The sequence below is a fragment of the Anomaloglossus baeobatrachus genome, chromosome 9 (assembly GCF_048569485.1).
Source record: "Anomaloglossus baeobatrachus isolate aAnoBae1 chromosome 9, aAnoBae1.hap1, whole genome shotgun sequence".
In the NCBI taxonomy this organism is placed as follows: Eukaryota; Metazoa; Chordata; class Amphibia; order Anura; family Aromobatidae; genus Anomaloglossus; species Anomaloglossus baeobatrachus.
Window position 1 is genome coordinate 176,328,297 of NC_134361.1, and position 24,100 is coordinate 176,352,396.

The window sequence follows — 24,100 nt, forward strand, 5'->3', positions numbered from 1 at the left end:
GACACTGGTAACTAAGGTAAACATCGGGTATGGTTACCCGATGTTTACATTAGTTACCAGCTCACACCGCTTAGCTTTGCTCTCCTAGCTACAGAACACATCGGGTTAATTAACCCGATGTGTAATGCAGCTACATGTGCAGAGAGCAGGGAGCCGTGCACACTGCTTAGCGCTGGCTCCTTGCTCTCCTAGCTACAGTACACATCGGGTTAATTAACCCGATGTGTAATGCAGCTACATGTGCAGAGAGCCGGAGCCGGCAGCACAGGCAGCGTGAGAGCTGCGGAGGCTGGTAACTAAGGTAAATATCGGGTAACCACCTTGGTTACCCGATGTTTATCTTGGTTACAGATTACCGCAGCTGCCAGACGCCGGCTCCTGCTCCCTGCTCGCTTCATTCGTCGCTCTCTCGCTGTCACACACAGCGATCTGTGTGTCACAGTGGGAGAGCGCCTTTGAAGAAAACGAACCAGGGCTATGTGTAACAAGCAGCGATCTCGAAGCAGGGGCCAGATCACTGCTCAGTGTCACACACAGCGAGATCGCTAATGAGGTCACTGCTGCGTCACAAAAAGCGTGACTCAGCAGCGATCTCGGCAGCGAGCTCGCTGTGTGTGAAGCACCCCTTACTCTAGTGCATTGATTTCTATACAGTAGTTATCTGCTCACCTTCCTGCCCTTCCATCTCAGCTCTTGAGCTGCTTTTGTTATTTTTTCACCTTCCTACCCCTTGTAGAATCCCCTGGCCCCCACCAGGATAGGTCTCCTAATCTTGACTCTCACTTTCCTGAGCTGTGTGTTTATACAAAAGGCTTGTTATCTCTAGGAGTAAGTATATTGATAACTATGCATACTCTTGAGTTGCTATTATCAATTCTGTAGAGTCACCTGGCCCCCAACATGGGCAACTTCCAGAATAGGTCTCCTAATCATGACTCTCACTTTCCTGAGCTGTGTGCTTGTACAAAAGGCTTGTTATCTCTATAGGTAAGTATAGTGATAAGTGTGCACACTTAGGGGTGCTTCACACATAGCGAGATCGCTACCGAAATCGCTGCTACGTCACGGTTTTGGTGACGCAACAGTGACCTCATTTGCGATCTCGCTGTGTATGACACTGAGCAGCGATCTGGCCCCTGCTGTGAGATCGCTGCTCGTTACACACAGCCCTGGTTCGTTTTCTTCAAAGGCGCTCTCCCGCTGTGACGCACACATCGCTGTGTGTGACAGCGAGAGAGCGACGAAATGAAGCGAGCAGGGAGCAGGAGCCGGCATCTGGCAGCTGCGGTAAGCTGTAACAAGGGTAAACATTGGGTAACCAAGGGAAGCCCTTTCCCTGGTTACCAGATATTTACCTTCGTTACCAGCCTCCGCCGCTCTCGCTGCCAGTGCCGGCTCCTGCTCTCTGCACATGTAGCACCCGATGTGTACTGTAGCTAGGAGAGCAAGGAGCCAGTGCTAAGCAGTGTGCGCGGCTCCCTGCTCTCTGCACATGTAGCGACGTTATGATCGCTGCTGCGTCGCTGTGTTTGACAGCTAAGCAGCGATCATAACAGCGACTTACAAGGTCGCTGTTACGTCACAGAAAATGGTGACGTAACAGCGACGTCGTTGTCGCTGTCGCTATGTGTGAACCCAGCCTTAGAACAAACACTAAAGGTCCAGTTACACACAACGACTTACCAGCGATCCCGAAAACGATGCGAACTGATAGGGATCGCAGGTAAGTCGCTGGGAGGTCGCAGGTGAGATGTCACACAGTCAGATCTTACCAGTGATGCAGGAACAATACAGGTCGCAGTAGCGACCTGTATAACAATCTCAGCAGTCACTGTGACCCTGTCACACAGTGTCAAACACAGCGATGTGTACTGCCCAGCAGGACATCATCGCCTTTGAAGAAAATGGCCTGGACCATTCTGCAACGACTAGAGATCTCACAGCAGGGGCCTGATCGCTGGTAGGTGTCACACAACAAGATCGCTAACGGGATTGCTACTGCGTCACGGAAACCGTGACTCAGCTGCGATCTCGCTAGCGATCTCATTATATGTGACGGTACCTTAACAGACCAATAATGTGTAAAAGCAGGACAAAGCTACTCACCAGAACTGTCATTCAGGGAGAAGCACTAACCCCCTCCCCAACCAACCAAGAAGTATGGAGACCGCAGTGTGACACCCTGGCCTATCAGATCTTCACAAGGGTGCCGTGCAATCTGCCCTTCTGCATGGTACCCACTCCTCCTTGGTTATGGGTTCTGTCAATTTGGTGTTGCTACCAACAGGTATACATAAATCCTGAGGAACACTCTGCACCACACCCACCAAACACCCATTGGGCAGCCTGAGGGGAATAGGGCCACCCTGATGGAGGGATGGAATAGGGAGGGCAGTTGTCGCGGGCGGAGGAGGGGACGCTGCGCTCTCCCACTTCTCGGGTCCGGCTGCTGCTGCGGCTGCTCGGTGGTGGCTCGAGCGGTGGGCCAGATCCCGGGGACTCGAGCGGCGCTCCTCGCCCGTGAGTGAAAAGGGGATTTGATTGGATTGTGGGGATTTGGTTATTGTCCGTGACGCCACCCACGGTTGTGGTGAAGTTGGTGACACCACCGCTGCTCTGGACGGGGATCCCGGGAGCGGAGACAGGGAGCAGCTTTGATGTTAGTTCTCCACTCCGTGGGTAGGGGGTTGGTTGTCCCGGGGCCCGGTGATGGGGTAGGGATGGATGGCAGGCGGGTTATGGGGCCTGGCGAGGTGCAGGGTCGCAGGGGCAGCGCTGTGCCGCACGGCACGGTGGTACTCACTCAGCCAATGATGAGGACACAGTTCTCGGTAAAACACACGGCTGGATGGACGGGTCCCACAGATGGCTGCGGTGTTGTTTCTCCCGGCAGGTTGATGGTGACTGCCTTTCCCTGCACCTGTGTACTGTAAACGGTCCCAATGGGTTCCCACCGGTAACCCGCTCCCCAGCTTGGATGGTTGCTGGAGGAGCCCCTTTTGCCCGCAGGCTCTGGCCCTGGGAACTTTAGCCTTGGTGGTGACTGTGTTTCCCTCTCTCGGTTGGACTGTTGCCTTCTGACGGGACTTGGCTGCTGGGAAACCCAGGAGGTTCCCTTCGCTAACGGATTTGGCAAATTCACGGCGACTCCTAGCCTTGCCGGGGTCCGTAAGCCCCTGCCGGATGGTGCTGGCTTCTCTTTGCGTACCGGTCCGGTACCGCCGGGCCACCGCCCGTCCACGGTCCTTACGGTTAGCTCCAATAGGCCACTCCTGCAGACGGTCACCACCGTCTGCCAACCTTGCTGATCCGTCCGGGCCACACACCCGGACCAACTTCAGTCTGCTCTACTACTACTCTCCTTCCTCTTTCCACTCTCAAACTGATCTTTCTCCACTCCTCAACTCATCTGCCTGGTTTTCTTGCCTCCAGGACTGTGAACTCCTCGGTGGGCGGGGCCAACTGCCTGGCCCACCCCCTGGTGTGGACATCAGCCCCTGGAGGAAGGCAACAAGGGTTTCTGTCTGACTTAGGTGTGCCTGACCGGGAGTGTGGGGTGTGTTGGTGTTGTTCTCTGTGGCCCCTGGCTTGTCCAGGGCGCCACACAGAGATGACAGCAGATAGAGTAGTTGAGCAATGAGACAGCGGTGACAGGACAGGTCACGCTGTGGAGCTGGGCTCCTGTACCCTTCCCAGGTGCCAGACATTGGCCTGGCCAGAAGGAGCTGGAACCCCGGTCACAGGGGGTAGTGACAGGGGGTACGGTGCTGCTACAGAGAGCAGGCCGGCTGCCTTGTGCTACAACTGGGTAGGGGCCAGGGCACAACGGGGTACGCGGACCCTAGGCTGGGAAGAAGCTTCACGCAGCCCAGTAATTCACCCGGCGGGAACGGAGTCTTCAAGAACCGTTCCGAACCCGCTCCAGAATCAGGGTACTAGCGCAACGAGGGGAATAGGACTTCCCACAAGCGTCCAGAAAATCCCAAACCTGAACCCTGAGAGCAAACTTACCCTGCTAGCCTTGCAGGTGAGCGGGACCCGAGTAATTTCAAGTGAAAAGGATCCATACGAGAGACAGACAGTGCCAAGGGACAAGGCTTCAGACCAACCAGCAACACCAAAGGGGCACGGATCCAGCGTGCTTGACCAACAGAGACGGAGCATTCAAGATTTTGGTTTACCTGGTGTCAGCGTCAGTGACTTTGGACTGTGTGAATACTCAATATCCCTTCACCCTAAATGGGTTTCACACTCCATCCATCACCGAGCCCCGGGACATCACTCCCCCTGCCCATGGAGGGGTTAACATCTCGAGCTGCCGCACCATCGCCCCCGGGCTCTCTGTCCCCAAACGGCAGCGGTGGTCCCTCACGTTACCACACACCATGGGTGGTGTCACGAACATTATCCCATTCACCACCCAAAACATTCCCACCTTTTTATTCCGAGGTAGCCGTGCGAACCCGCCTCGGATCCGGAGACCCCTCGAGCCACTGCGGATCCGGGTCCGAGCAGTCCTCTCACAGCAGAGCAGTGAGCTGATCAAGAGATAACTTGAGAATACCCCTTTAACTAATCTAAGACTGGATTTGCAGTATATACAGTTTTCTTTTTCAGCCAACCATGTGTGCTAGAACACAAATGTTGCCTAATGTAACACATCGATTTATAATGAGGTGCCTTGGTTTGTATGTCATGAACATTTTAACAGAAAAATATAGTACTATGTTCTGTGCTATTTTTTCCCAACATTTTAGCAGAATCTACAACAAAAACTCCAAACACACAAGAAAATCAAACCTCATACTACAAGAACATTTAATTGCCGCTTCCCTGTGCCCACCCTCCTATTTCTCTGTTGTCATATTAATATCATAATATTACAGTACCTGTCAAAAATCGATGAGTGGAGCTCACGTTACTTAATCCTTGGGGATAAATGTTGAAAGGTTGACGTGCCATATTTTTGAACACAATCTGAAATCATAGACATAGACTTTTATATGTCATTTTTATAAATCACGTCAAATTGTATCACTCTGGGTATGGCTTATAAGTTTAAAACATAGTGTGGTATATCATTTTACATTTTTGTTTTTAGTCTAAAGTCCCCCTTACAGTTTATACTGATATCAGCTGAACCTGTTGATATGGACTGGATCGGCAAACATTCTAATGCATATGGGAGCACCAGGAAGATGATTGTCGAGGGAGATAAGGAACCAGCATGTCCAATTTCAGACTGCCAATCCTTTGTCCTTCCTAAGATAAAATGCTACAATATGTCTGGCTGCAGCTCTCTCATAGAGAACACAATGATGTGTGCCGCCCCTGCAGCGGTCGAACAGCTCGGATTCGGGGGGTCTGCTGTGGCTCGAGGGTCTCTAGACCCGGGGGCTCGCGGCCACTTGAATGTAAAGGGGGTATTTACAGGGGATAAGAGTTTGTGACGCCACCCGTGGTTCGTGGTAAGGGGAGTACCGCCGATAGGAGTACCCGGGGGAGATGGAGCGGGGCAGCCAGATGACGTTCCCTCCACGGGTAGGGGAGGCCCCGGGACTCTGGATGGTGCTGGAAATGCTGGTATAGGGGAGCGTAGGGCTGGTTGGAAGCAGGGGAGGACCATGTACTCACTCAGACAGCGTTGGTGATGAAGCAGACTCTGACAACAAGGTAAACCAAGTCTCTGGGTGCCGCTCCCCTCTTGGGTGAGCCTGTCCGGGTATCCGTCCCCTATAGTACTGCCGGGTGCACAAATTAGAAGTGTTCTGGTGGCCCGTTGGTGTAAAGCTGTCCAGGCCCCGCTCCCTACTGGTTGGTAGTGGAGCTGTGCTCTCAAGGGCTCACGCTTGGGATTTATGTGGGCTGTGTGGGTTGGAAAGCCATATCCCCCTCATTGCGCTAGTGCCCCTGATCTCTGAGCTTCTTGGGGACAGTCCATAAAGTCACTATCCTCCACAGGTTAATTGCCAGGTTGCCTGAAGCTACTCCCCCGACCCAGGGTCCAGTACCCCGCCGTGCTTTCGGTCCCGGACCGGTTATTAGACTCGAGCTGCTTACCGTCCTCCAAGACCAGGTCTAGGCACCCAGCCTCAATACCCTGTGACCGGGTCGCCAACTCCTCCGGGCCCAGACCACCGTCTGCGACCCAACCTCTAACACCTAGCTCCACACTACTCCTCACTCCTCACTCCCCCAGCTCCTCACTACTTGAGGGCTACCATTCGTCTCCTTTACTTCCCTCCCACTAGTCTGCCTGACCCCCTAAGTGGGCGGCCCTATTCCAGCTCAGCAGCCCACTGGTGTGTCTGACAGGGTGTGGTGTGAGGTATGGTTGGGATTTGGATGCTGATGGAGGCAGTACCATAGGTTGGGAACCCAGAACCATGGGGGGTTGAGCCCTGCATGAAAGAATAGAAAGTGCAGTACCCTGTGATGCCCTGACTAGTCCAGGGGCATCACAGATGCTTGGCAGAATAAGCATTTCTGTGTTTGTGTCACAGTCATTTCTCTATTTTTAGAGTAGTGACAGTAGTGACAGGGTTGGAATCCCTCATTTCTATCTGGGACTCTACATTTAAACGTGATTTAATTTCTTTCAGTGCCTAATGAGTTAATGTCAGTTTTGTTTTCCAGCAGTTCCTAGCTGAGTGTTTCAGCTGCAGCTGCTTTGTAGCCACACCCCTTCAGGTTCAAGTAGAGGTGTTTAACAGCAATCATTGCTGAAGATACAAACTCATTGTTCTCAGGCTGCCTTGGTCGAAGGTGCTGTTGAGGAGTTGTCCTGAACACGGGCTTTATCCTTTTTTCGTTGCTATTTCTCCGGTTTGTCTTTCCTTCCTTTGTGTCTCATTAGTGCAGCGGTGGGTCTACTGAACCTCACCTGCCTCTCACTGGCCAGGGCATCTACAGGGTGTCTCAGAATCTCAGGTTCCTGTTCGGCAACAGTTGCGGAGACTGTATAGGGACTGGCTAGGGGAGTAGGTACTGCTGCAGGTTAGTGCCTCTCACTAGCTTCAGGGCCCTCTGTCGTTATCGTGTCCCAAGTGTCCCCTTTGTTTGTTGTGTTTTTTGTTGCACTTCAGACACAAGCGTGACAGTTTGAGATACATTGCTGATATAGCTGCCTACCAAATGTTTGGTGAAATGTTTGTCATATGTATTTCTGTGTTGCCTTTATACATGTGCTGATTCTTTATTATATCGTTGCTTCTAGTTTCCCCGAATATATTTACTTAATGTTCAATAAACTTCATAGACGTCAAGATAGTCTTCTTATAGACTACGGTAAATCTACTGGTTTAGCTGCCTGTCAGACTACACACACACCTTGGGATATCCTGTACCGAGCACAGAACAGTGAAACAGCGGCTACCTAGCCGGTGGGATCCAGGACACCGGAGATTTTGTACACATACATTATTTTTTGCATAGATAAGCATTCCTTTAAATGCACCATGTCTTCATAAACAACGAGATCTTTAGCTTCTGTCTCCTCAAAGGCATTGTCTATCAGAAGAGCTGTTTATATTGCCAGCTCAAAAGCTGAAGCCACCAAAACCCGAGCAATCTTTGCTAACCAGCCAATGCAACTGAAGTTAGAGAAAGTGCACTTCAAAGCAACACTGTAGAAAGAGAGAGCTGGCCAAGAGACGAGATCACAAATCGGGAAGGCACGCCTGGACGCTGCCTTAGACTAGTAGCAGATTTGGAGGTTGCAGCCATTCTAGCTGAATCACAATTCCTAGGGGCTATACAACATCCCGAATTGCAAAAACAAAACAGTTGTCATGCATCTGGTTTTGAACCCTTGAGTCAGTGTTCAGTGGTCGACTTCTCTGTCCACTGGACCACAGCAGATACACCTATTCTTTGGGTGTTTAATTTCTGTTATCCTCGCTTTAGTTCTTTTAGGGTAGCAGGTGTACTCATTTACTCGTTTGCCTGCCCTATCACCTTTTGGGTGCGGTTTTAAATGCTTTCCTTCTGCTGGTATGTATTTCTTGCTGGTGATATTTTCATTTTGAAGTCGAGCCATAATGCTGTTAGTTTCTGACAGTGAGTGAAAGACCAGCTAGGATGCCTCTCTCTGCTGTTTATGTTCTCCACTCTGCACCTATCTTCTGTTTTGTTGTGAGAAAAAAGGGCGAATATTCTTTAGCAACTTACATCCTTTCTTGTATTTTGTTGTTTCTCTTACTCACTCTGGCATCACTTTCTATTTTAGCACACCTTCCCTTCTGTAGGTAATTTGCACTCTGCTCTGCCCTCCGGTTCCTTAGGTGGAACGTGAAGTGCTCAATGGATGATCAGGCAGCAAAGGCTTCAGTTGCCATTGTTTAGTCTATGGTCAGGGCTCTTCCAACTCCGCAGGAACTTCTAGGGACTGCAGGGTTGGGATCTCTAGTCTGTACAGGAACTGGCAGGGTCAGTTTCTACATGAACATAACATTATCGCAAGCCCACTCCATTTTTTGAGCTGATAAACCATCATGAACACCGTGGACACCATGGCCATGCAATTTCGGTCCTTGTCCTCGGAGATGGCAGACATTAAGCAGCAACAACCACATGTGTAATCCACCTTTAGAGAGGTTTTACTACACCCAAAACCATCTTCTGAGCCTAAGGTAAATTTAATGGAGTGTTCCAACAGGGACCAAGGTAAGTTTTCCATCTTACTTCTTCGTGTAAGTATTTTCGTCTCTGTCCTGTCTCATTTGGGGGACAGACTCAACGCGTGGGTATTATTCTGCTGTTGCTCTTTGGAGACTCCCAGGCCTGGTCATTTTCTCTGCCTGAGCATACTCCCATTTTTTACTCAGCTGACTCTTTTTTTTCTGCTCTGGGGTTCATCGATGACGATCCAGATAAAGTTGCAGTTGCTTAATTAATGATTTGCAGGTTGATTTAGGGAAATCATAGAATCTCAGTTCAGATGCTGGCCAGTGGAAACCTCTTGGAGTGACCCAGCTCTCCACAGTCAATTCTGCCTGAGCCTTTCTAGTCAGATACGAGATATGACAGTTTATAGTCCCTCCCCATTGTCCTTGAAAGAAGCCATGTCTGTGGCAGTGCGTTTGGACAGATGCCTTAGGGATAAGAATACATTTTAGTGTTTTTCAGTGACTTCTCCCTCTCTTTCTATTGAGGCAGGAGAACTCTTGCAAATTGAGACCTGAAGAAGGTTCAAGTAGGAAGTTGAACCTGGAACACATACTTGTTCCTGTTTATACTGCGGTCGAATGGGTCATTTAATTATTCAGTGTTTCAGATATAAAAATTAATTTCTTAAGGGTAAAGAGGAAAATAATTAATATTGAAGGACAATGATTCTAAAGGTTTGAAGTTATCTCATGCAAGTGTCTTTGGTAACTAAATCCAGTGTTATAACTACCTTTGCATTTATTGATTCAGACTGTACCTTGGATCTAATTGAAAGAGATTTTGCTATCGAGTGTGGGTACACGATTTCTGTCCCTGGTCATCCTATTCAAGTATCTGCAATTGATAATTATCCCCTTACCCAAAGCCATGTTACTTCAAAGGTTGTGAATGTGTGGCGCCCTGGGCAAGCCAGGACTTCACAAGCACTACACCAACACACCCCACACTCCCGGTCAGGCACACCAAAGTCAGACAAAAACCCTTGTTGCGTTCCTCCAGGGGCTGATGTCCACACCAGGGGGTGGGCCAGGCGGTTGGTCCCGCCCACCAAGGAGTTCACAGTCCTGGAGGCGGGAAAAGTAGAGAGAGAGAGTTTGGAAGTAAAAGTGGAAGGAGGGAAGTAGCAGTTGAGAGGCCTGAAGTTGGTCCGGGTGTGTGGCCCGGACGGAACAGCAAGGTTGGCAGGCGGTGGTGACTGTCTGCAGGAGTGGCCTATTGGAGCTAGCCGTAAGGACCGTGGACTGCGGTGGCCCGGCGGTACCGGACCGGTACGCAAAGAGAAGCCAGCACCATCCGGCAGGGGCTTACGGACCCCGACAAGGCTAGGAGTCGCCGTGAATTTGTCAAATCCGTTAGCGAACGGAACCTCCTGGGTTTCCCAGCAGCCAAGTCCCGACAGAAGGCAACAGTCCAACCGAGAGAGGGAAACACAGTCACCGACAAGGCTAAAGTTCCCAGGGCCAGAGCCTGCTGGCAAAAGGGGCTCCTTCAGCACCCAAGCTGGGGAGCGGGTTACCGGTGGGAACCCATCGGAACCGTACACACTACACAGGTGCAGGGAAAGGCAGTCACCATCAACCTGCCGGGAGGAGAAACACCGCAGCCGTCTGTGGGACCCGTCCATCCAGCCGTTTGTTTTACCGGAGACTCTGTGTACATCATTGGCTGAGTGAGTACCACCGTGCCGTGCGGCACAGCGCTGCCCCCGCGACCCTGCACCTGGCCAGGCCCCGTAACCCGCCTGCCATCCATCCCTACTCCCTCACCGGGCCCCAGGACAACCAGTACCCCTACCCACGGAGGGGAGGACTAACATCCAAGCTGCTCCCTGTCATCGCTCCCGGGATCCCCGTCCAGAGCAGCGGTGGTGTCACCAATCTCACCACAACCATGGGTGGCGTCATGGACAATATCTAATCCCCACAATCAAACTCCCCTTTTCACTCACGGGCGAGGAACGCCGCTCGAGTCCCCGGGATCCGGCCCACCGCTCGAGCCACCACCGAGCAGCAGCCGCAGCAGCAGCAGCCGGACCCGAGCAGTGGGAGAGCGCCGCGTCCCCTCCTCCGCCCGCGACAAATGTATGCATGAGAGTGGGAGCGTGACACACAGAATTTATTTCATTCATGGTGTTTCCTTCTTTACCAGCTAAAATTGTGTTGGGTATGCCCAGGTTGGTTAAACACAATCCCATCATCAATTGGGAGACTTGCGAGATTAAGTCTTGGGGGAATTTTTGTTTTTCCAATTGCTTATCTAAATCCTTTGCATCTATGTGATCTCTTCTTCCAGATTTTATTCAAGATTTTGAGGATGGTTTTTCTGAGACTGAATGTTACGTTCTTCCCCCACATAGATCATATACAGTTAGGTCCAGAAATATTTGGACAGTGACACAATTTTCGCGAGTTGGGCTCTGCATGCCACCACATTGGATTTGAAATGAAACCTCTACAACAGAATTCAAGTGCAGATTGTAACGTTTAATTTGAAGGTTTGAACAAAAATATCTGATAGAAATTGTAGGAATTGTACACATTTCTTTACAAACACTCCACATTTTAGGAGGTCAAAAGTAATTGGACAAATAAACCAAACCCAAACAAAATATTTTTCATTTCAATATTTTGTTGCGAATCCTTTGGAGGCAATCACTGCCTTAAGTCTGGAACCCATGGACATCACCAAACGCTGGGTTTCCTCCTTCTTAATGCTTTGCCAGGCCTTTACAGCCGCAGCCTTCAGGTCTTGCTTGTTTGTGGGTCTTTCCGTCTTAAGTCTGGATTTGAGCAAGTGAAATGCATGCTCAATTGGGTTAAGATCTGGTGATTGACTTGGCCATTGCAGAATGTTCCACTTTTTTGCACTCATGAACTCCTGGGTAGCTTTGGCTGTATGCTTGGGGTCATTGTCCAGCTGTACTATGAAGCGCCGTCCGATCAACTTTGCGGCATTTGGCTGAATCTGGGCTGAAAGTATATCCCGGTACACTTCAGAATTCATCCGGCTACTCTTGTCTGCTGTTATGTCATCAATAAACACAAGTGACCCAGTGCCATTGAAAGCCATGCATGCCCATGCCATCACGTTGCCTCCACCATGTTTTACAGAGGATGTGGTGTGCCTTGGATCATGTGCCGTTCCCTTTCTTCTCCAAAATTTTTTCTTCCCATCATTCTGGTACAGGTTGATCTTGGTCTCATCTGTTCATAGAATACTTTTCCAGAACTGAGCTGGCTTCATGAGGTGTTTTTCAGCAAATTTAACTCTGGCCTGTCTATTTTTGGAATTGATGAATGGTTTGCATCTAGGTGTGAACCCTTTGTATTTACTTTCATGGAGTCTTCTCTTTACTGTTGACTTAGAGACAGATACACCTACTTCACTGAGAGTGTTCTGGACTTCAGTTGATGTTGTGAACGGGTTCTTCTTCACCAAAGAAAGTATGCGGCGATCATCCACCACTGTTGTCATCCGTGGACGCCCAGGCCTTTTTGAGTTCCCAAGCTCACCAGTCAATTCCATTTTTCTCAGAATGTACCCGACTGTTGATTTTGCTACTCCAAGCATGTCTGCTATCTCTCTGATGGATTTTTTCTTTTTTTCCAGCCTCAGGATGTTCTGCTTCACCTCAATTGAGAGTTCCTTAGACCGCATGTTGTCTGATCACAGCAACAGCTTCCAAATGCAAAACCACACACCTGTAATCAACCCCAGACCTTTTAACTACTTCATTGATTACAGGTTAACGAGGGAGATGCCTTCAGAGTTAATTGCAGCCCTTAGAGTCCCTTGTCCAATTACTTTTGGTCCCTTGAAAAAGAGGAGGCTATGCATTACAGAGCTATGATTCCTAAACCCTTTCTCCGATTTGGATGTGAAAACTCTCATATTGCAGCTGGGAGTGTGCACTTTCAGCCCATATTATATATATAATTGTATTTCTGAACATGTTTTTGTAAACAGCTAAAATAACAAAACTTGTGTAACTGTCCAAATATTTCTGGACCTAACTGTAATTGTGCTATCAAATTTATAGCAGGGACCAAATTGCCTAAATCTTGTCTGCTTAACTTCTCTCTTCCGGAAAGCAGTACATTCACAAGAGTCTCTCTAAGGGTCACATTAAACCTTCTACCTCACCAGTCGCCGTGGGATTTTTCATTCATTTTGCATGTTAAGAAAAAAGATGGTGGATTGCGTCTTTGCTTAAATTTTAGAGCGATAAATAAGATTACTGTATGTAATCCATAACCACTATCTCTTATTGCTGACCTGTTTAATAAACTAGCAGAGGCCAAGTGGTTTTCAAAACTGGTTTTGAGAGGAGCATATAACCTCATACGTGTTTGCCAAGATGATGAGTGGAAAATTTGCCTGAGGGTCACTTTGAAATTTTGGTGATGTCTTTCAGTTTGACCAATGCTCAATCAGGGTTTTAGAACTTCATAAATTATATCTCTTCTTCTTCAGTGGATAGATTTGGGATGATATTTTAATTTACTCAGGTTCTCATGAGGAGCATCGGAAGCATGTGCTTCAAATCTTGACAACTATTTATTTGCCATACTAGAGAAGTGTCAGTTTGAGGTGCAACAGATTCAGTTTTTAGGTCATTTGGTTTTTGCTAACGGTTTTCAGATGGATCCTGTTAGGGTACAGGCCGTGATTGGGTACAATCCTTGAATGGGTATGTCGCGGGCGGGGAGGAGGGTGTCAGCACACTACGCTCACCCCTTCTGCTCGGGTCCGGCGGTTGCTGCTCAGTGGTGGCTCGAGCTGTGGGCCAGATCCCGGGGGTTTCTCGAGCGGCACTCCTTGCCCGTGAGTGAAAGGGATTGGTTTGTTGGGTGTGGGGATTGTTTATTGTCCGTGACGCCACCCACGGTTGTGGTGATTTCACCACCGCTGCTCTATATGGGGATCCCGGGGATGGTGATGCGGAGCAGCCAGGTGTTGTGTTGCCCCTCCGTGGGTAGGGATTGGTGACCCCGGGGCCCGGTGATGGCTTGGGAGGTGCAGGGCCTGGTGGGCGCAGGGACGCGGGGGCAGCGCTGTGCCTTGCGGCACTGTGGTACTCACTCAGCCTGAGACGTTGACACAGTTTTTACGGTAAACCAAACGGCTGGTAAGACGGTCCCACGGACGGCTGCACTTGCTCTCCCAGTAGGTGACGGTGATGTCCCTCTTCCTAGCACCTTTGTGTACTTGTTGGTTGCGATGGGTCCCCACCGGTAACCCGCTCCCCGGCTTCAAGCTGGACCGGGGGAGCTCTACTCTTTGCCCGCAGGCGCTGGCCCTAAGAAACTGGTGCCTTGGCGGTGGCGGTGTCTCTCTTACACTGGCTGGGCTGTTGCCTTCAATCGGGACTTGGTTGTTGGGGATCTACGTCCCCTTCACTGACGGATTCGGCAAATTATGGCGACTCCAAGCCTTGCCGGGGTCCGAGAGGCCCCTGCCCTGGTGCTGACTGTCCTTCGGAACACTGCTCCAGACCGCCGGGCACACAGCCTACGGGGTCCTTCCAGGAACTTCCAAACGGTCCCCCTCCAGACAGTCACCGCCGTTGCTGACCTTGCTGACCTGTCCTGCACACAGCTGGACTACCTCAGGCTTTTGCACACTCCTTCTGTTCTGTCACCACTCTTGCTTTCCTCCTTTACTACTTTTCTTCCTTCACTTTCACTTAGCTGTTTACTTTAGCCCTGTCTGGGCTACTCCTCCACTCCTTCCACTTCCTCCTCCCTGACTAGACTGCCTGGTACTTCCCGCCTCCAGAGCTGTGAACTCCTCGGTGGGCGGAGCCAACCGCCTGGCCCACCCCCTGATGTGAATCATCAGTCTCTGGAGGAAGGCAACAAGGATTTTTGGTTAGCTTAGATGTTCCTACCTGGGATATAGAGTGTGGTGGTGTGTGACCTGTGTCCCCTGGCTTGCCCAGGGCGACACATTCCCCCTTAGCAAAATGCAGACCGTCCACGGGCTGCCGTCCAACACCGGTTTTATTTTTCTGCAAAAGATAACATGGTAAAATAACATATGTACATTTTTAATAACTCTTCCCTTAACGGGAGGCACTTTTACTTTAACGTTGCATAACGGTCTACGGTTTCGGTTTCCGCTCTCTCCCACCCAAGCAACCTGGCCCTGATGCTGCCCCTAAAGCCCAGGCAGCACCCCTTGACCCACAGTCCAGCACATGGTACCCGAGCGGGATCTGTCCTTCCCTCCAGAGGGTAGCCACCGGTTCCTTTGGTGGCTGAGCCCCAGCCTGCTCTGCTGAGGGCCCTCCCTCCAACCTGCCTCTCCGGAGGCGGCATTGCGCAAACGGTAACGGCAAACAACATATTTACAAGCCACTTAACGTTTGTGGTTGCCCTGCAAGTTCACGGGCTTGTCCATGGATAGTCCTCCATGCAAAACTTTTTAAACGGTCCCCACGGGGACAACGGTGCCGGCTCCTGCCGGTTCAATCACAAAGCAAATCAGGTTAAACTTCGGTAATCATCTTTTTCTTATCATTCTTTCAAACTTTTAAACAAACAACCACTCTTTACATCCCTGACCCCTTTACTCACAGAACGGTCTCCCTGAACCTAAGTGGAGGTCTACCTAGGTTGGAACGGGTGGACCTTCGGGGACCGATGTCAGTGGTGCTAGACAGTGGGGTAGAGGAAACAATCGGTTCCTCCTCCCTGCTATAGTGTGGAGCAGGCGGAGGTGTAGGGGAGCTGAGTACAGGTTCATCCCTGGGCACTGGCACTGGTTCTGGCTCACGGTTGACCGCTTCCACTACTTCTTCATCCACGGGTTGTGGGAACAGTATCACTGGAAGAATCACCGCGCCGTTCTGTGTAGGCCAGTTTGCTGGGAAGTCACCCATTACAGTGTGGATTACCTCTGCTGCCTTCTCTGCTGGTGGAGGAACCGGTACTTCAGCCTCTGCCTCCAACGCTGGGGGGCACCTTTTTAGATGGTCCCGGGAAACTGTGGCCAGGGTGCCCCCTTGGTCACGACTGATCTGGTAGGCCTTCCCATCTCCCCATTCTGTGGGTTGTATGACGTAAGGGACTTGCTCCCACTGATCATCCAGCTTGTGGGCCTTCCTCTTCCGTTTCAGCACTACATCTCCTGGCTGGAAAGGACCCGCGGACGCCTTCTGATTGAACCGGTGCTCCTGCTGTTCTCGACTTCGACTGAGGTTTTTCTCCACATACTCCTGGATTTGCCGGTATTGTGCTCTCCTCCGACTTTCCCACTCCGCCGTCGAAGGGAGTGCTTCTGGGGCCTCCAACCCCATATCCAGGTCCACCGGCAGGCGGCCAGGCCGAGCCCTCATCAGATACGCTGGGGTGCACTTCGTCAAGCTAGAGGGGATATTATTGTACATGTCGACCAAGTCGGGTAACTTTTCCGGCCATAGGTTCCGTTCTTACAGCGGTAGCGTCTTGAGAAGCCCCAGGACCAGGTGGTTCATTTTCTCGCACATGCCGTTGGTTTGGGCGTGGTACGGAGTGGTCCGGATTTTCTTGCAGCTGTACAACTGGCAGAATTCGTGGAACACCTCTGCTTCAAAGGCCGGTCCTTGGTCAGTCAGCACCTTTTCGGGGTACCCATGGGGTCGGCAAAAATAAGCCTGGAACGCTCGAGCAGCAGTTCGACCAGTCAGGTCCTTAACGGGGACTACCACCATAAATCTTGAGTAGTGGTCTACAATGGTCAATGCGTAGGTGTACCCACTTCGGCTAGGGGTGAGCTTGACATGGTCTAGGGCGACCAACTCCAACGGCTGATGGGTGACTATTGGATGTAAGGGTGCCCTCTGGCTAGTCTCGTCCTTTCTCCTCAGCGTACAAGGACCGCACTCTCGGCACCAGGCTTCCACCGATTCACGCATCCCACTCCAATAGAACCGCTCCCTCAACAGCATCTCCAGCTTCTTCCACCCGAAGTGGCCAGCACCATCATGGTATGCCCGCAGGACAGTAGCGACGTCAGCTTGAGGAATGACCAACTGGCATATTTTCTCATGGGTCTTCGGGTTGATCAGCTCACGGTACAGCCTCCCTTGGTGTAGGTAAAGCCGTTTCCGTTCTTTCCACAAGCGTTGGGCTTCGGCTGGAGCGGCAGGGTCTATTCCCGTAGCACCTTGTTCCACCAGAGTCTTGACAAGGCGAACGGCCGGCGCTTGGTCCTGAGCTTCCTGCCACTCTTGACTGGGCCGTGGGTCCAGATCCACTCGTTGCTGATGTACTTGTACCCTCTCAGTAGGCGGCTGGTGAAACGCAGGCAACTCGATCTCCTCGAGGTCGTCATCCTCGCACCCCTCTTCTGACAAATGGGGCATTCGGGAGAGTGCATCAGCATTTATGTTGACACGACCGGCTCGGTACTTTATGGTGAAATCATAGTTGGCTAGCCGGGCTACCCACCGCTGCTCCAGCGCGCCCAACTTGGCCGTGTTCAGGTGAGTCAGCGGATTGTTGTCCGTAAACGCGGTGAATGTTGCTGCCGCCAAGTAGTGGCGGAACCGCTCCGTGATAGCCCACACCAACGCCAATAGCTCGAGCTTGAAGGAGCTGTAGTTCTCAGGGTTCCTTTCGGTCGGCCGGAGTTTTCGGCTAGCGTAGGCAATCACCTTCTCCTTTCCATCCTGGACCTGGGATAGGACCGCTCCTAGCCCCACGTTACTGGCGTCCGTGTGGAGGATGAACGGGCGCCCATAATCAGGGTACGCCAGGACCTCTTCTCCGGTCAAGGCCGCCTTCAACTGGCAAAAGGACTCCTCATGCTTGTTCTCCCACGACAGTGGGGCTCCAATGGGTCTACCACCTTTGGTCTGTCCCACGAGGAGGTCTTGCATGGGGGCAGCCATCTTCGTGTACCCCTTTATAAAGCGCCGATAGTACCCCACCAGACCCAGAAACTGCCTTACTTCCCTCACTGTAGTTGGTCTCGGCCAGCTCTGGATGGCAGTAATCTTCTCAGGGTCGGGGGCGACACCATCCGCACTCACCACATGCCCTAGATACTGCACCCTGGGTTTCAGCAGGTGGCATTTAGAGGGCTTCAATTTCATCCCGTACTTGGCAAGGGACGCGAACACCTCGGCCAGGTGCTCCAGATGGGCCTCATACGTCTGGGAATAAACAATCACATCATCCAAGTACAACAGGACGGTCTCGAAGTTTAAATGTCCCAGACAGCACTCCATCAGCCGTTGGAAGGTTCCGGGGGCATTGCACAGCCCAAACGGCATGCTATTGAATTCGCAGAGCCCCATCGGGGTGGTGAAGGCGGTCTTCTCCCGGTCCTCTGGGGCCACGGCCACTTGCCAGTATCCGCTGGTGATGTCAAGGGTCGAGAAGTAGTTTGCAGTTCTCAGTGCAGCCAAAGACTCTTCAATACGAGGTAATGTATAGGCATCTTTATGGGTTATCTGGTTGATCTTCCGGTAGTCCACACACATCCGCATGGTACCATCCTTCTTCTTGACCAGTACCAACAGAGCGGCCCAGGGACTACAGCTGTCCCGAATAACCCCTGCCTCCTTCATATTCCTCAACATATCTTTGGCACACTGGTAATGTGCAGGGGGGATAGGTCTATACCTCTCTTTGATAGGGGGATGTTCACCGGTGGGGATGTGGTGTTGGACCCCCTTGATCTGCCCAAAGTCTAGGGGGTGCTTACTGAAAACCTGTTCGTACTCCTGCACCACCCTGTATACCCCTGCCCTGTGATGTGTAGGGGTATCATCAGTGCCTACATGTAGCTGTTGATGCCACTCCTTTGTCTCCCCCTGGGGTGGGGAAGTGCTGGTGGTAGGTGGGAGTGTGGATGGACTGGCTTCATGGATAGTGTGAGGGTCCAGGGTGAGCAGCTTGGCAATGGTGGCATACCGGGGAAGCCTGACTTCTTCCTCTCCACAGTTCAGCACTCTCACAGGCACCCTCCCTTTCTTCACATCCACCACCCCTCGGGCGACCATTACAGTGGGCCAGTGCTCGGAAGGCATGGGCTCCATCATCGCAGGGTAGTCACGCCCCTGAGGCCCTACTGCTGCCCTACACCAGATCATCATCTCACTCCTAGGGGGCACAGTCAATGGAGCAACATCCATCACTCTCACTCCACCAATCTCCCCTCCTGTTGAGCTTACATGCTGGCGGTACATCAGGGCTCGGATCTCACGCTGCACAGCCCTCTGCCGGCTCCCTGCCGCTGTGGCGGCCAGCTGTTGTAATAGGGTTAACACATCAGCCATGCAGTGCTCCATCACATTGGTTCCCAGCACTATTTTCGGGTTATGATCACTGGGTTCATTCATGATCACAATCATACCCTGGTGTTGCAGTTCAGCTTGCCCCACTGTCATAGCTACTTGTTTATACCCCACCTGGGTCAATGGAAGTCCATTAGCGGCAATCAATGTTATACTATTGTCTGGGGGCGCCAGCTCGTCTATGGCCCAATACCGCTGGTACAACGTGTACGGTATGGTAGTTACCTGTGATCCAGTGTCCAAGAGAGCCATCGCTGGTATGCCATCCACAGCCACGGGGATGATGGGGCGGGCCCCGATATATCGGTCTCGCCAGTCCGGGGGGCCACGATGTTCTACTCCTGAGGATTGGCCCGGGGCCCCAGGGGTTGCTCGTTTAACGGGCACTGTCGGAAGTAATGACCAGGCTTACGGCACTTGTAGCAGATTGGAGGTCTGCTCCGCGGGTTATTAGCACTTCTCCGCTGCATCCAGGGAACATCCTCGGGGCTGTCAGCAAGCTGTATCTGTGCTGGAGGCTGAGATCTGGTCAGAGGTTGTAGTGCAGCAAGGATTTTGGCTAGGTCTCCGTCCATGTGACGGACCTGGGCTGCCAGTTCTTCCACTGTGCTGCTTGGGGCTGCAGGTATTGGAGAGGTTGGTTTGGCTGAGGCCGCCACAACGGGAGCCGTCTCGACGGGCCACAGGGCGGGTTCCATAACTTCGGCAGCTGGGGGCTGTAGTGCTTTAATGGCCCGCTCCTTTAACACAGCAAAGTCCACATCAGGGTGTTCCAGGGCCCACAGCCGGAGTTGTTTACGATCCTCAGGGGACCTCATCCCCTGCGCATATTGCTCCACTAACATCTTGTTGCTATCCGCCTCATTAATAGGGTTCACCCGCTTCAGCGTGCGGAGGGCGGTCTGCAGACGTAGAGCATAGTCCCGAATGCTATCCCCAGCTCGTTGCCGGCACTGGTAAAACTGCATCCTCAGCTCAGCTTCAGTCCGGGTCTCGAAGGCAGTCTGTAGCTTCTCAAAGATGGTGGCTACAGAGAGCCGGTTCCCCTCGGCCCAGGTCTCCGCTTCCTGCTCCGCCGCACCGGTTAACTGGCCTAGCACTATCGCTGCACGTTGCTTATCAGTCGGGGGGTACAGCTCTAGCAACGGGTTAAGCTTTTTCCGGAAGGCCTGTAGGGCATCCGGTTTCCCATCATACTGCGGTAGCCAGGCAGCTCCGGGCGCATAGGGCAAGGAGAACGGCATGACCTGAGCGAGCGCGGGGGCCGTGGCACCTCCCGCCGGTGCGGCCGGGACCTGGGCAGGCCCATTCCCATCCGCGGGTGCCGCTGCGGCTGCGAACACCGCTCCTCCAGCGGCTCCGTCGGGCGCAGACATCTTGTTTCCGTCCCCCTTAGCTCTTTCCGGCCCCTCCTCTCTCGGGGCGGGGTTTTGGCCTTCGCGCCTCTACTACTCGAGAAGACGCTCGAGCGGGAACTTTTCGCGCCAAAGATGGCGGCTTCTGAAATTTTTCTGCCGGATACCTCCGGCGGTAACAAGGCGCACCTCTACCAGACGGCAGAGCGGTAAGATCCTGTTCGTGACGCCAAGTTGTCGCGGGCGGGGAGGAGGGTGTCAGCACACTACGCTCACCCCTTCTGCTCGGGTCCGGCGGTTGCTGCTCAGTGGTGGCTCGAGCTGTGGGCCGGATCCCGGGGGTTTCTCGAGCGGCACTCCTTGCCCGTGAGTGAAAGGGATTGGTTTGTTGGGTGTGGGGATTGTTTATTGTCCGTGACGCCACCCACGGTTGTGGTGATTTCACCACCGCTGCTCTATATGGGGATCCCGGGGATGGTGATGCGGAGCAGCCAGGTGTTGTGTGCCCCTCCGTGGGTAGGGGTTGGTGATCCCGGGGCCCGGTGATGGCTTGGGAGGTGCAGGGCCTGGTGGGCGCAGGGACGCGGGGGCAGCGCTGTGCCTTGCGGCACTGTGGTACTCCCTCAGCCTGAGACGTTGACACAGTTTTTACGGTAAACCAAACGGCTGGTAAGACGGTCCCACGGACGGCTGCACTTGCTCTCCCAGTAGGTGACGGTGATGTCCCTCTTCCTAGCACCTTTGTGTACTTGTTGGTTGCGATGGGTCCCCACCGGTAACCCGCTCCCCGGCTTCAAGCTGGACCGGGGGAGCTCTACTCTTTGCCCGCAGGCGCTGGCCCTAAGAAACTGGTGCCTTGGCGGTGGCGGTGTCTCTCTTACACTGGCTGGGCTGTTGCCTTCAATCGGGACTTGGTTGTTGGGGGATCTACGTCCCCTTCACTGACGGATTCGGCAAATTATGGCGACTCCAAGCCTTGCCGGGGTCCGAGAGGCCCCTGCCCTGGTGCTGACTGTCCTTCGGAACACTGCTCCAGACCGCCGGGCACACAGCCTATGGGGTCCTTCCAGGAACTTCCAAACGGTCCCCCTCCAGACAGTCACCGCCGTTGCTGACCTTGCTGACCTGTCCTGCACACAGCTGGACTACCTCAGGCTTTTGCACACTCCTTCTGTTCTGTCACCACTCTTGCTTTCCTCCTTTACTACTTTTCTTCCTTCACTTTCACTTAGCTGTTTACTTTAGCCCTGTCTGGGCTACTCCTCCACTCCTTCCACTTCCTCCTCCCTGACTAGACTGCCTGGTACTTCCCGCCTCCAGAGCTGTGAACTCCTCGGTGGGCGGAGCCAACCGCCTGGCCCACCCCCTGGTGTGAATCATCAGTCTCTGGAGGAATGCAACAAGGATTTTTGGTTAGCTTAGATGTTCCTACCTGGGATATAGAGTGTGGTGGTGTGTGACCTGTGTCCCCTGGCTTGCCCAGGGCGACACAGGTACAACCTACTAATCTTAGATTTTGCTTATTATTACCATAAGTTCATTAAGATATTCTCTGTCATAGTCAAACCTCTTACTGATGTGAGCAAGAAGGGGACTGACGTTTCCTCTTGGTCTACTGAGGCTGTTGATGCCTTCGCGGCTCTCAAGACAGCTTTTTCTAAAGCTGCAGTCTTCAATCAACCCAATGTTGACTTGACTTTTGTGGTTGACGTAGATACTTCTTCTTGGGGATGGGTGGCCCTAAGTTTAAAATGTCTCTATAAATCTCTTTGTGGGTGCTGAGTGATAGGAAAAGACAGAATTACTTCCCAGTATTAGGATTTTCCAGAACCCATAAAAACACTCTTATATTCTCCTTCTTCACTGGTAATGGGTGGTTCCTTTGTTTCCATCTTGTTGCGTTGTTCTTTGGTGGCAAATATAACTATTAAGGGTGTCCTCTCATGTTCTGTAAACCAACTGATGGATTGGAGAGGCTCTACCCTTTTATTTTGTAGGTTTCTTGTCTTGGAAGTCTGGATCCCCTCTCTCTCTAGTGCTGTCATGGGTTCTGAAAAATCCCATTACCAGTAAGTAATTACTTCTACTTCTAGGTCTGGCAGAGGAGCTGAAATTAGTGACATGAGCACAGAGTAGAATGGGAAACTCAAGCATTTTTAAACTCTGAAGCTCGATGGAGTACTGAGCAGAGGCGAGCACGCTCATTCATCACAACACATAATTAATAAGGTGAACTATGTACCCGGATTTCATCTCCAACTTCTCCTCTTAGAACAGGTCCAAGGATCCCTGTTCCAGGAATTTCTGATATTTTTGGATGGGTGAAGCGCGAGTCTGTAAATTCTCTATACACTGCTTTAGTAAATCGTGTCCTAAATAAGATGAAAGGAGAAATGTAAATGAAACTTATCAAATACAGAAATTAAAACACATCAATCCTAGAACACAACTCAAAGCCATGTGTGGTGCTTGCATTTTTTACATACAGATTTTTTCAATTCTTTTGTTTTTCTACTTGCATTACAGCAGCACTCCAGCAATTGTTTGGGGGTTTTTTTTTGCACTGCTGAAGTAGTATTTTAAATACAAGTCCCCTGCCCCCTGTATTATAAACTTCCTCTTCATGAATTATCGCTGCCACTATGGGTGGTCTCCAGCAATTTGTGACCTGCCAGCAGCTCCAGTGTTTCATAGAGCGACCAGAGAACACACTCAGCACAACTCTATGAGAGCCTCACTCTGGCCTCATTCTGGCTCTCAAAGAGATGCATTGGGAGATTGTGGCATAACTTCTGAAATCCGTTTAGTCAGAAGTTGTGTCACAGGTGTATCATGGCTGACAATTAAGTAAGATCCGGCACTCAAACTTATAGAATTTATAGAACTTATAGACAGACAGTCATGTGGTTTCTGGCAATAGAAGGTCACAGCGTTTGGCTGCGCAAAATGCTCCCTGACTTTCTGTTTTTCCTCCTGTTAGTATTCATTGTACTAGGTAGCTGTCCTGCTGGATTTTTATCTATTCCCCTTTAGGACCCAGGGGACCTCTCCTTCCATCCAGCTGCTGATTATCAGTATCCCCTTGTGTTTAAATACTCCCATCTTCCCTGGACTGGTGCTGGTGATATTATTCAGTTCATTCAGCTCTGGTTGCAAGCAGGTGGGTTGTACTCCTCTGTGGTATTGTTGCTGTAACTTTGCTGAACTTCTACCTGAGTCATCTGTAGATAAGTAGTTCATGCACTTTCCCCCATGTGTCCTCCTTGTGTCTTCTTTAGCGTTTAGTGGGGTTGACGAAGAACTCATCCCATCCGTTACCTATTTAGGGCCCAGCACTAGGGATACCTAGAATCAGGTATCTGGCTCAGCGTATAGGTGCGGAAACTATCTAGGGTGGTGAGGGACCCCAGGGACCAGTGATATGTTTGGTCAGGTGGTCACCATCTTCCTCTTCTCTAGACAGAGGGTTTCCCTTCCCTTTCTCCGTTCGCTTGGTACTTCAGCATACCTAGCATGACATTAAGGGTACAAGATGGCGCCGTGGGACCAAAGCGGCATCTGTGAAAGGTGAAGCTGCCGAAAAGTGAGTATATGACAAGGGGCAGGGGGCTTAGATTTAAAGTGCCACTCCGGTGTTGAAAAAAAAGCCCAGAGTGGTGCTTTTAAGAGCCACCTATGTGGCCACCAAGGATAAGCCAAGTGGAGTCCACAAGAATCAAAGAAGCACAGTGCTTTTGCTTAGCACACAGTGAAATATCAAAGTGGTTGGATCCTACCAAGACATAAGGGGCAT

At 51.5% G+C, this 24,100-nt stretch overlaps 1 protein-coding gene across 6 annotated transcripts in view; it reads right to left on the bottom strand.

Annotated features, from left to right (window-relative positions):
• The window catches only part of F8 (coagulation factor VIII), a 216,063-nt gene that overhangs the window by 153,074 nt on the left and 38,889 nt on the right, over positions 1-24,100 (bottom strand). For all 6 annotated transcript variants that reach the window (XR_012725311.1, XR_012725310.1, XM_075324077.1 and 3 more), the window contains exons 9-10: positions 22,550-22,679; positions 4,890-4,977 (exon numbers count right to left, since the gene is read on the bottom strand). Coding sequence is in view for 4 of the 6 variants with exons in the window: in XM_075324077.1 (XP_075180192.1) it covers positions 4,890-4,977; positions 22,550-22,679 (218 nt within the window). In the remaining 2 variants the exon portion in view is untranslated. The remainder of the gene's footprint in view (positions 1-4,889; positions 4,978-22,549; positions 22,680-24,100) is intronic.